Here is a 13,323-nt window from a genome sequence, read left to right as displayed (position 1 = left end):
TATTTTTCACCCATTTTCTATTTACTATTTGGTCAGCAGGGGATAATTGCTTCTTTCTACCAACCAACCACTACTGTAACAATAAACTACTTATTATCCTTAAAATCCAACTATCTTGAGGTCCAGAAGGCATACTTAAATTCTATTACACATCAAGTCTATTACTGATAGGAGCAACTACCCAAATAAATAACTTAAAAAAGACATCTAAAAACTTCATTAGTAAAGAGAATCTGGGAGACTTGCTATATATGAAAGAGGTAGAAAAAATATATCTTTATTAGCATGTTCAAGGTAGTTAAGATTTTAACAAACATCTTAATCCTCACAACAACCCTGTGAGGTAGGTAAGTCATTGTTTTGTGATAAATTAGTATTGTTCCAAATAAAGTGCAATTCTTAAAAGAATAATCTGCATTAGGAATAATTATGTTAATGAACCACTTATGTATATGCTAATATTTGTGTTGTTGTATACTTTGATTCATGCAATAAGGTGTCACCACAAAAGTCTGCTGTAAATAAAATCCTATTTAAATACATGGTGGGGACTATTTAAATAAACTCTAGCGTAGATTTTTTTTGTAAAATAAATTGCTATTTTTTTTTATCTTGCACAAGATGCAATTTTCACAGTTTGCTCAAAGTGAGGCATTCTCAGCAACATTGCACTCACATTTAGTAATTCTTCTGTAAGCTACTTCAACATGGCACCAAGCCAATGTAAGACTGACTTAATTTGTTGAATTAAATTTGGTATATGGCAGTGAACTGTGTTATCATGTAGAAATCTCCAAATATACTACACTCAATCCCAACCCAAAATCTAAGATAGACTGTTTACTGAAATTAAACACTGAAGTGAATAATAATAAATTTCAAAAAGTATTTTCCCTTGAGAATAATACTTAATTTTTTCCCTTAAAACTGTAATAGGAAGAGAGATCTTAGGGTCTTTGAAAACAAACATAATTTCTGATAATTACAAAATTCTTGTGATTTATATTGCAAATCAAACCCTCATGCTATCAGTTTACTACTTACAAGGAAGCCAGCAGTTTGTTACTCCAAAAATGTTAAGTATTTTTTTCTCTGTGCCAATATGACTTACTAGGACAAAAAATATTCCAGACACCGTTTTCTCTTAAATATATATTTAAAGTACATTTCTATTGTTAATCCAACATTAGTAAACATCCAGTTGCCTAATATTTTTTTATAGTTGTCTTATCTTCAGAATAGATTTTTATTAGAGGATTTCCATTACATTTAGTTATGTTATATAATTTACTTGTAACAATAACTTTAATTAAACTTGGGAGCTTAGTTAACACTTAAAATTTGCTGGCAGGTATATAATACTTTAGCAAGTGGTTAAAGTAATTTGCCATTATAGAGAAATAATTCAAGCCCAGAAAAATATTCTCACCAAAGTATTTTTAAAAACTATTGCAAGAAAATTAGGCAAATCAACAAGTAAAAAAGACTAAGCCATCTATAAGTTGTACATTCAAATCCATACTAGATCCAACAGTGCACTTTGGATTTTAGTGAGGTAGGGCAAAAAATATAGTCAGATACACTTTGAACTGTTAAATTTATATAAACTGAAATACTGACTTGTAACCAGGTTTTATTTGAATATCCAAAAAGAAAAATTGAGAATTCAAATGATGAAGTATTTTCTTAGATTCAAGGACAGAACTGCAAAAATCCTTTGAGTACATATAAATGAAAAATACAAAGGCTACAAGATACATTTTATTTCAACATAATGTATGCTTGTTATGCTTGTATAAAAATAACCCAGGACATAAAAAAAAAAAAATACAAACATTTTTGCATAGATTCTGTATATATAATATTTACCTGGGGCTAAACACTGGAAAAATACACCTCTGAAACTAGTATAGTTCAACTATTTCCTTGGATACCAAGAATTTACAAAATAAAAGCCCTTCATCAGGGGGAGCATGGGCAGGAGGGAAAACAATTTAATTTAGCATCAGTCTATATTTATTTCTCTGTTGCTCGAATATAAACCAATGATGACAAGAGGAGAAACTCTGGGGGTTTATTTAACAAAATTAAATTCACATTTCTGAGGCCATCATAGTGCATCCAATGTCCATCAATCTGGAAAGCTGCAGAATAATGATGTTCCTCTTTGTTAAATAATGTGGCACCTTCCAACAAATACCTGCAAATTAAAAGACAAAGTATAGCAAAAAAGATAATACTTTGTTCTTTGATAAATATTCCTTCAATTCTTAATTAAGGAATAAAAATATCGATATTGTTTGCATTCTAGTCCCTAAAAATGATATCCATCTGTAAAAATCATGTGCTATAATTGGTAATTTGAAGTAAAATATTTAAGAATTTAAAAAATTGTACAATTGAGGAATTTTGAAAAACACTTTAACAGATTAACGATAATCTGTATTGTTTGGTTACATAAGAGAACACACACACAAAAAGCCTTTCAAAGGCAAAAAGTTGAGACTCTGTATGTCCTATTTGAATGCAGATATTTTCATCTCTGATATTGAAAGTAACATTTTTTGTTTAAATGATGACCTCCTACTATACACTACCTTGACTTGAAATACAAGTAATAGTATTTACTGTTTACTATGTGTCAGATACTATCCTAAACACTTTACATGTGTTATCTCATTAAATCTTCACAATTATGTACCAGATAGGTACTGTCAGCAGTGTTTTACAGAATAAGAAACTGATGTTTCAGCTGGTTAAGTTCTGGCCCACGGTTACATAGCTTGTAAAAGGTGGGGCTGGGATTTGAACTCAATTCTGTCTATTCCATAGTCCAACCACTGTGCACACTGCCAGTGAATGACTCCCTGTAGTAGATTCTAATCTTACTCAGGATACACACAGTTAGAGAGAGCTACGGGATACCTGGGTGGTTCAGGTTAAGCGTCTGACTCTTGATTTCAGCTCAGGTCATGACCTCACAGTTTATGAATTCAAGCCCGGCATTGGGCTCTGACAGCTCATAGCCTGCTTGGGATTCACTCTCTGCCCTTCCTCTACTCTCTCTCTCTCTCTCTCTCACTCAAAAATAAATAAACTTAAAAAAAATACACTAAAAAAAAAGAAGATAGCTATGATTTTTTTCAACAATATTACCTTAAGGGCTAGTCACAATCATGATGGGATAGCAGAAAAATAGAAAATAAATGTATTTTTTCTTAGTTTTATAAACCGAATAGGAAAACACCTACTTGTGATCAGATAAATCCAAGTAATATGGTACATATGCTAGATCTTCAGATTTCCAATGCTGCATATTTAAGACAACAAAAGGGGGTGCCCCATGGCAGAAAACTCGCTGGGAAAATTCTCTTAAGCCACCACATCTAAAATTGAAAATAGGCATGAACTTTATTACACTTAAAGCAAAACTGCCTTTTATCACTTCTGGATTGTCTTTATTACTTAATTTCCTAATAAGAATAATTATCTATTTTAGGCATGGGTAATGGTGTGGCTACAATAGTATCTTATATACCTATACCCAGAAACTTATCAGCTGTGAGATTCTATATACAAGAAGTCATATACTTGCAAAACTCTAGGAAAAGCTAGCTATCTTTTTCCTAAGCTTATAAAAACATGTAGTCTTTTGAACTGATATAAAAGCTTTATTTTTATGTAGAGATACGTTTGCTTTTTCTCTCTCAGCTGGTTTCAAGGAATAATGGCAGAGGTAAATAATATGACTCTTACAGTCATTTTTATATTACATAAAATTCCCTAATTGCATCCTTTTGCCATTAGGATGAAACAAATTCTGTTTTCTTAGCACTATTACATATTAAGCATGTGGATCAGAATATAACATACACAATTATACAGTAAAATCTCGATTAACCGGAATACTCAGAGCACAGTATTTTGGTTCCCAAATGTTACTGACTAAAGTTAATCAGAAAACCATTGTGTTTCAGTGTTTGCTGTTAAAATACATTAGTCTAGTTTCTGGACTTAAGTACAATTAACTGAATGTATTTTATTCTTCCCTTGTGATTAATTAGCTGTAAGATCATCCTTCTAAATATTAACTCTCATTGTACATTTCTGAAGATATAGAAATTGTTAAGCGACTGGGATGAGTATGTTCTGCCCCTTTTGAATTTTTTAACTATGTTGAATTTTTTGGTTGCCATTTACCTCTTTGTCCTAAATGAGGAATGCAGAAAAAAGTCCAGTTAATTGAGGGTCCGATTAGCTGGGTTCCGGTTAACCAAGGTTTTATTGTACCTACTCAGCAGTGGGGAAAGAAAAGAAAAGGCATTTGCTTTGTATTCATCAATTAAATGTAGTATAATATTCTATATAGTGATATTTGATAATGACAACACAGCATAAAATAGCAGCGTAAACTACGGTAGGTGTTAAGATTCCAAAAACGTTAGGCTTCCTAAATACTTGTGAGTTGCTATTTCATAAAGTATTAACACCAAAGACCATATCTGTTCAGGTTTCTTTATAAAAAACATAAATACTGTCATCTTAAATGTCTCTCATATACTCACCCACTCTCTTCACACAGTTCAATCCTGGAACAGAATAACTCATCCATAGCCAGTCGTATCAAGTTTCCATGAGGAATTTCTTGGGGAGGACTACAACAATTAAAAACGCATGTAAGAACTGCTTTGACATTTTTCATGTAAATACATTATTAGGATAGCAAATTTTACAGGTCAATTCATTATTAGCAAACCAAATATAAAAGTATAACCTCTGTTTTTCACCTTTGTTATAATCATAGGAAATCAGTTGAACTTAATAAACATTAATGCATGAAGCTTTCCAAGAAACATCAAATCCTTCTGTAAACTGATCCTGAAATATGCAGTTGTTACTTTAAAAATTTTTCTAGAGATTTCAGTAGAGCAGATTCTGGTCTTAGGGGAAGAAAGGTAGGACCCAGAATCAGGAGAGCAGCCAGTTACATGACTAAATGCAAGTTATAGCATTGTTGGCTTCAGTTAACCTGATTTGTTAAAAAATTTCTTGCTACATACTTCAGAGATTGTTTTAAATAAAGGCAAAAGCCTTAAAAAGTTACATGGAATATAAAGAGTATGACAACAAATATTTTATTGAGAAGCTTAAAATAATAGTATTAATATAGGATTATAAATCATTATATTTCAAAACATATATAAACTGATATTAGTTTTTGAAGAAACAAATTTCTAAAATGCTTTTTAGTTTTTTATAGAGTAACAAAGCTTGGGGCGCCTGGGTGGCTCAGTCGGTTAAGCATCCGACTTCAGCTCAGGTTGTGATCACACGGCTCATGAGTTCAAGCCCCATGTTGGGCACGTGCTGACAGCTCAGAGCCTGGAGCCTGCTTCAGATTCTGTGGCTCCCTCTCTCTCTGCCCCTCCCCCTGCTCATTCTCTCTCTGCCTCTCTCTCTCTCTCTCAAATAAACATTAAAAAAATTAGAATACCAAAACTTTTTTCCGGGATAGAGATTTCAAAATCAGTGTCATCGTATCAGTAACACAGGAAAACGGACCAAGTGTATTTCAGAACAAGAGAAATATTCGCTGGCAGACTCTAAAGAGTATCTTCAGCTTTCCCTAAGTAGCATGATGTGATAATATTAAACTAAATATGCTATAAAGAAATGTGAATCTAGTAAGTTGGGGTATGTACTGTATATTCTCAAAAGGGAACATCTATTAGGCTGCTTTTGTGAACCACAGGGCCAAATACACTTTCTGACAACAATGTGTTTGGGCTTGTTTTTCTGTCCTGTTTTTCTACTGACAGTTATCCCTTTTCCAGCTAATGTGCCCTGGGGGCTTTAATGTTTCCCAACACTACACTAGGGCTTGCCAGTTTGGCCTTCTTCCCTATCATTTACCAGCCTGGAGGTATGCCTTCTCTCTCGAAACCAAAAATACTCGGTAGGCTATCAGCACCTCTCCTCGTCAGGGAAAAAGCTCCTCACATTCATATCCTCTCCAGGTACGAAGATTCTGAGTTTAGGGTTTCAGTCTATAATTATGTCCTGGCCATGACATGAAGAAATGCTTTTTTTTTTTTTTTTTTAGAGAGAAAGTGTGAGTTGGAGAGAGAAGGGGAGGGAGGGAGGGAGAGAGTTTGAGAGAGAGAGAGAGAGAGAGAGAGAGAGAGAGAATCTTAAGCAGGCTACATACTCAGTGAGAAGCCCAACTCAGGACCTCATCACACAAACCTTGGGATCATGACCTGAGCCAAAATCAACAGTCAGAAGCTCTACGGACTGAGCCACCCAGGCGCCTCTGAAATACTTTCAATCTTCTTGTTCATGTAGAAATAGCCTACCCAACAGAAATCCATTCAAGGGGTGACACATTTCAATATAGTGTTAAATGTTCTTCAAGAGGTTACATTTATGACACACAAAAATAATTATCTACACACTCATATTAGCAAATTCAAAGCAAGAATAAAACATTTTTCATACTAATTCATTACTTTCCCAGTGAAATAATTACTAGCTGGTTTTATAAAGTCAATTCCAAGATATTTGGATTTAATAAATAGTTAACACTTGTCATGGGACTTACTATAGTCTTGCATTTATGTGGTTACCATGTGTAAGTAACTACACAAGGTCTGTACTTTAGAAAGTGCTCTGACTATACTTATTTACTTATAGCAACATTCATTTAAAAACTGTATTATTTTCGCTAAGAGTGACACTTTAAAGCAACTTACTTTATATTAATCGTGCGTTGCTGATCTTCCTGTACTCGAGTTGGGCATCGCCAGTTGGAACAGTAACTCTCTTGTATGGTAGACATGAGATTTTCAAGATTTTTTGTAAAATTATCATGCTCATTACCAAATAAATCAATTATTAATGAAGCTTTATGAACTTCAGATTTGTATTGCTGTTTTTCCATCTTGTCCCAAATCCAAAGTAGCTTCACAGTTGTGAAACTGTAGGTGTCCATTAAGTAAAGGAAACAGTCTACAAACTCTCTACCTAAATGAAGAGAGAGCTCCCTGGGGAAATTTTCATTTTCATTAAGAATGACATATAGTAACATCAAGAATCCATCTATGGTGCAGGTATTTTTCAGTCTTATTTCAACATAAAGTGGCGTACAGGATACTGCTTTGCGGCCAGCTTTGATAGTAAAAACACCTCCCCAAGGAAGAACAGGCCTCCAAAATGAGCGATCTTGGTTATAGTTATTTTTAATTGATGCTTTGATCTCTTCAAACAGTGTCTTCATCCTGCATTTCAAAAGTTTAAAAATAGAACATGTAAATTTGTGACTTTATATGTTAAATTTTTGAGATGTGTTCAAATCAAAACAAACTTGCCTAAACATTCAAATTAGGTGTGCCTGACTGGCTCAGTCAGTACAGCATACCACTCCTGATCTTCCAACTGTAAATTCAACCCTCACGTCGGGTACAGAGATTATTTAAAAATAAAATCTTAAAAAAAATTCAAATTAAATTTGGTTAGAAGGCCTACCAATATAATGAAAAAATTTAAAACAATTCTAGCTGAGCCAGAATTGGCTCAGAATTGCCATATTGGCAATATGCATGGTCTCTGGAAAGACCATTTAGAAGCGCGATCTTTTTTGAGGTATAGGATGAGCACGTGATAGACTTTTACACTAATTATACTGCAGATTTTATCTTTGCTATAGGAAGACCCTGAAATAAATAAGTCCTAAATGAAAACAGAGCTTTTGAAGATGCAATCTAAATTTGGGTGGGTGTATTCCTAATGTAAACCTCTTTCTCCTCCCTTCAAAATACAAGCTGTGCTTCATTTCCTTTTTAATATGCATGGTTGCACTTATGAAATTGCTATAATGGAATTCTTAGTTCAGCTACAGAATAATGGCCAATTATCTGAGACCTCATATGAAAAGTAATCCACAGTACTTAACTGAATCATTGCCACAGCTGATACAAAAATCATTTCTATGCACTTTGGGATTTTCTCTTGCAATTTAGGACCATGCTGGATACCCTATAATCCTAACTGCAGAGACCATGCTATGAAGATCTAACTTAGAACTTGGTAAGTAATCTGATTCCCCTCTCCGTTCGTTTTGGGAATGAACAGGGACGTCCACCCTACTTAAACTGTTATTTATCCTTCCCCTAACCTTGGGGTTAGCTAAACATTTTGTTTTTAAGGTCTTTGCCAGTATTCTATAAACATGTTTGTGTCATAATGTATGTTATATAAAGCAAAGTTTTAAAAAGTTAAAGAATGAGGTCCTAATGAAACTGAACTGAAAATACTGCTTTACTTGGGACAGTAAATATCTAAACTAAAAATATCATAGGGTTTCTTAATGTTACTTTTATGGAAAAGCATATTTCCATGAAAAAGGAAAGCATCTGAAGAATAGGAAGAGACCAATTCATGACTGAGGTCAATGTCTTATTTTGACTTTTCAAGTGCCACACACATACTCCCAAGCACAACATAAATCCAATACTCAATACTGCAGACCTATGTGTTTTATTTGTGTAAGAAATTAAGTTCACATAGCATAGAGTTGTTGAATCACTGTTGTACACCTAAAACCAATGTAACACTATGTCAACTATACTTCAATTAAAAAAATCTGTTTTACACTTAAATTCCAACCAAATTTACAATACTAGCAGACTAAAAATTCAGTTCTACAATATATTAAATGCAGGCACACATGCACGGGCACAGTATTTTCGGCTTGAGGCAAGATGCTGTGGACTACAAAATATTCAACACTATTTAGTCTTAAGTGTAGAAGTTTACACAGTTGGTAACATGTTGTTGGCTCTAGACAACCATTTAGGAATAAGAGGGCGTGGTAAATCTGGAGCCTTAGGCAAACACAAACTGTTTCTTCTTGATAGGACTAACATGTTTCCCGAGCAGGTTAAAAAAATACATATATGGCATTCAAAACTTTAAAAATGAAAATGACTTCCTTCATGGTTTCATTTATTTCTGTTTAAGTTTTAAGAACTTTGTAGCAAGGTCTAAGCCTGAGTTCTAATTCCCAAATGTTAAATTGTGAAGGAGTCATAAATGTTTTTCTTCAAATTATCTTTTAGACATGACCAAATAAGTAATATTTACAGCAATTGTTATACTTAAGAGAATTAAACTACACTTTTACATATATATATGTATGTATGTGTAACGAAATTAACTTCTCTAGCCTTTTTCTGCGGGGAGGGAAAGTGCAGGGTAGAGAGGCTTGGAAGAACTAGAGGACACTTAATCCTTTCAGCATTAACGTGGTGATTTGTTACAAAGTAAATTACAACAAAAATGAGCAGAAAAGGCGGAGAAATGGCTGCAAAGAGCTTTACTTAAAATTGTCTTGAGATTTCTCCACATCGTCAAAGACGGTTTCCTTAGGCACCGTATTAGAAGCCCTGGAGGACATATCCTGCTGGCATTATCGTCCTGATTCAACAGGCCCTCCAGTTTAAATAAACCTGGAAAACTCCCCCGACCTCTTTTTCCTTGGCAAAACGACACCTTTCTTTTGGGGTCATTTTCAAGGGTGACAATCTGTACTCCACGCTGATCGTGACGATCAGACCACTCGCCCTAGGTACTGAATGCCGGATTCCCTAAGAGCTCGGCGGTCCTAAGGGTCCCCTCTCGAATCAGCACCCCGAAATAATCTGAAAAACGGCCACGCGCTCCCCCTTGAAGCAGCGCGGGGCTCTGGGCAGGGACCCGCTGGGCGCGCGGTGGGCGCCCGCCTCCGTCCCCCGCGCTTCGGACACGCCTACGCCGCCCCCGGCCCTCCGCGCAGGCGAAGGCCTGGCACCGAGGGCTGGTCCCGCAGGGTTGGCAGGTCTCTGAGCCAGGAGGAGGTGATACGGCTCGACGCCCCTGCCCACGGTCAGGCAGTGTTCCCCTAAGCGCCTGGGACTGCGGGCACTGGCGGGAGGTCCGGGCCGCGGAAGGCGTTCCCACACCGGCCAGTCTCCGTCCACCAGGAAGCCGACTTCTCGTACCTCCCCGGGGACCGAAAACCGCCGGTGCCGCCGCACCCGTCGTCGCCGCCGCTTGCTCATGGAGAGCCCGTGCTGCAGCCGCCGCCGCCGCCTCATCTACTAGCACCGCCCGCTGTCTGGGCCTCCCCGGCGTGAGTGCTGGGCTCTGGCACGGCCTCCATCGCACCCGCCGCGGAGGGAGCCACAGCAGCTCCAGCGCCCAGGCCGGATCCGACCGGACCCACGGAGCCAGGACCGCAGGACGCGGAGCTTCTTATTACGGAGGAAGATTCGGCCTGACCTCGGCCCCCCTCCCCCCAGCCCCTAGTTCCCAGCCGCCTGACGGCGCTGCTGCGCAGGCGCGAAGACGCCCTCGCCAAACGTGCGTGTGTCGGGTGTGTACACAGCATCCAGATTTGCCCAATGGGAACCAAGATCAGGTGCGGGGGGCGGGACCTTGCAGTGAGGGGAGGTGCTACAGTGTTAGAGGGTGGGTGGGGCAGCCGGAAGTGGGCAGGGTTTGCATGGAGGCGGAGCTTTGTTGGCAAACCTGCCTGGCTTTTTGAGGTTTGTATCATTTTTAGGACATTGATTTTAGTTTGCTTCTGGGTCTTGTCATCTTAAATTCCTAATTCAGAAGGGGAAAGCTTTATTTTCTCAGAAAATTATAATTATACAAGCTTTTGATGTAAGTATATAGTTAGGAAAAGTTGAATTGGTGTTAATGTTTACTGCCCTTTTTAGTGTCGAGGTAATAATTGGCGGGGTGCTGTAATTTACAATGGAAGCTAATAAAAATTGATAGAAATTAGATAGTTTTAGTCCCACTGTAGAGATGAAAAAAATGAAGTTTGGAAATGATAAATTATCACACATTAAGTGACAGCTGGGAATTGATGCCAGAGCTGCTTAATGCTAGAGTCTGTAGGCTCAACCACTATTCCTGTTCAGTAAACCCTGGTTCTTGTGTCCTCCCTTAAAAAAATCAAAGCTCATGTGACTTAGCTCCTGGAGAACACAGGCCACCCTGAAAAATTACCTTTACCTGCTATTATAAATGCAAATGCTGTGGAGATATTCCCCAACCAACTGTTTAACAAATAATGATTGTCTGGAAAGTGAAACCCAACCTCCAGAACATACAATACAGACAGCTCAAATCCAGTCCAACACATCATTGTCGTCCTCAGTCACAGTTGAGTCTGGTGGAGGTTGGATCCCTTCTAGACTAGTCAAGGGTATGACAGGGACCTTCCTAGTGGACCTCTCTCAAGGATTCTAGTGATAGAAGAATGATAAGTAGGAGAGAAACTTGACTTACTCAACATAAAATTACTGCACAGGGTGATGGGAGGAAATGGACATTTCTCAGAACACAGGGGGAGGAAAGAGGCTCTTCCCTCAAAGGAAGAATTAATAATTCTGGCACAGTCTGCTCTTTTTAGTTTCCCTGTATTTCTTATTTCTTGTGGCATTTCATAGATGAAATGAGAGGCTCTGAGAGATTAAATAATTCGTATGTCTGTATTGGTATTTATAGCAAAACATTTACTCTCGATATTATAACTATCCTGTAAGTAGAACATTCTTTAAAAATGTTTGTAAATGTAGATTATATGTTCAATTGGCAATCTCTCACAAGACACGGAATTCATTTTATACTGATTGGGTTATTCTCTTCCTGAAAGCAGAACCCAATAGTGGTGGTTGTCACGGTTTCTGGAGAATAGCAGAGAGATGGCTCATTAAACTCTGCTGAGCCTTAGCTTCACAAACCTACCTGAGGCCTTTTACTGAGATTTCCATTCTGTTTCCTTTCTGCTCCTTTAAAATCTGACAGCTGAGTTGCAGGGTTTTTTTTTTAAGACAGCTTTATTGAGGTATAATTGACATGTAATATGTGGTACATATTTAAAGTATGTAATTTTATGAACTTTAACGTATATACATACCCCATCATCTAGTCGAGTGAGTATATCCATCATCCTCAAGTTTCTTCATGCCTCTTTGGAATTTTTTCTTCGCATTCCTCGCTGCCTCCCACACGTAAGCAACCACTGATCTACTTTATGTCATTGTAGAACTCATTTGCATTTTCTAAAAATTTATGTAGGTAGAATCAGGAAGTTTTTTTTTTTTTTGGTCTGATCTCTTTTACTCAGTATCATTGTCTAGACATTTGTCCATGTTGTTCTGTGTACCAACAGTTCATTCCTTTTTTATTGCTGAGTGTATTCTATTATATGGATGTAGTGTACCTTATCTGCTCATCTGTTGGTGGACATTTGGGTTATGTCTAGTTTTGAGCTATTACTAATAAAGCTGCTATGAACATTTGTGTACAGGTCTTTGAGTGGACAGATCTTTCCTTTTTTCTTGGGTAAAAATCTACAAGCAGATTTTAATTTTAGCTATACTAATAGGTGTGTAGTGGCATCTTGTGGTGGTTTTAATATGTGTTTTCCTAATGATGTTGAACATCTTTTAAAAATATTTTTAATGTTTATTTTTGAGAGACAGAGAGAGAAAGCAGGGGAGGGGCAGAGAGAGGGGGACAGAGGATCCAAAGTGGGCTCTGTGCTGACAGCAGAGAGCCGGACACAGGGCTCAAAAAAAAAAAAAATTGGGTGGTTACAGTCTTGAGAGTTCTTTATATACTCTGGATACAAGTTCTTTATCAGAAAAATGCTTTGGAAAGATTTTATTGTGGTATGTGCCTTGTCTTTTCATTCTCAACAGAAGAATTTTAAAGAGCAGAAGTTTTAAATTTTAATAAAGTCCAATCTGTTCTTTTATGGATTGTGCTTTTAGTGTCATTTCTAAGAAATATTTACCTACCCTAAGCTCACAAGGACCTTCTACTATGTTTTATTCTAGCAGTTTTACAGTTTAGGCTGTATATTTAAGTCTGTGATGTATTTTGAGTTAAAATTTTTTATGGTTTAAGGCATGGATTCAGGTTCATATTTGTTACGTATGGATACCCAGTTGTTCCAGCAATGTATCTTAAAAGGCTATTCTTTTTCCACTATGCTGTCTTTGTGCTTTTGTCAAAAATCAGTTGTTCAATATCATTTTATAAACATTTTATTTCATATATTTTCATTGTCAACTATATGTCAGACAGTGTGCTAGCACTGGAGATATGTATCAGTAAGAGGTCTTTGGTTGCAGAAACTAGAGACCAAATATTGCCAACTTGAATAAAATAGAAATTTATTGGAAGGATGTGAGGAATAATAGAATTAAAGGAAAAGTTGAACAATTAGGTCTCAGCTAACTTGATTGATCAGAAGGCAGGGAGTTC

The 13,323-nt window shown here is 36.9% G+C and overlaps 2 protein-coding genes across 2 annotated transcripts in view; one reads left to right on the top strand and one right to left on the bottom strand.

The window, feature by feature from the left end:
• Positions 1 to 248: 248 nt before the first annotated feature.
• On the bottom strand, positions 249 to 10,339 carry CB3H14orf28 (chromosome B3 C14orf28 homolog). The gene is made up of 5 exons (XM_027065643.2): positions 10,038 to 10,339; positions 6,753 to 7,277; positions 4,566 to 4,655; positions 3,252 to 3,386; positions 249 to 2,200 (listed from the first exon to the last, which is right to left on the bottom strand). The coding sequence occupies exons 2-5, from the start codon at positions 7,274 to 7,276 to the stop codon at positions 2,017 to 2,019; spliced, it is 933 nt and encodes a 310-aa protein (XP_026921444.2). The 5' UTR covers position 7,277; positions 10,038 to 10,339; the 3' UTR covers positions 249 to 2,016.
• The window catches only part of LOC128316170 (uncharacterized), a 169,962-nt gene continuing 164,233 nt past the window's right edge, over positions 7,595 to 13,323 (top strand). Inside the window, exons 1-2 of the mRNA XM_053225098.1 lie at positions 7,595 to 7,641; positions 9,730 to 10,411. Coding sequence (XP_053081073.1) covers positions 7,595 to 7,641; positions 9,730 to 10,411 — 729 coding nt within the window. The remainder of the gene's footprint in view (positions 7,642 to 9,729; positions 10,412 to 13,323) is intronic.

Source organism: Acinonyx jubatus, chromosome B3, assembly GCF_027475565.1.
Source record: "Acinonyx jubatus isolate Ajub_Pintada_27869175 chromosome B3, VMU_Ajub_asm_v1.0, whole genome shotgun sequence".
NCBI lineage: Eukaryota > Metazoa > Chordata > Mammalia > Carnivora > Felidae > Acinonyx > Acinonyx jubatus.
Note: the sequence above shows the minus strand (reverse complement) of the source record. Positions and strands in the feature narration are given on the sequence as shown.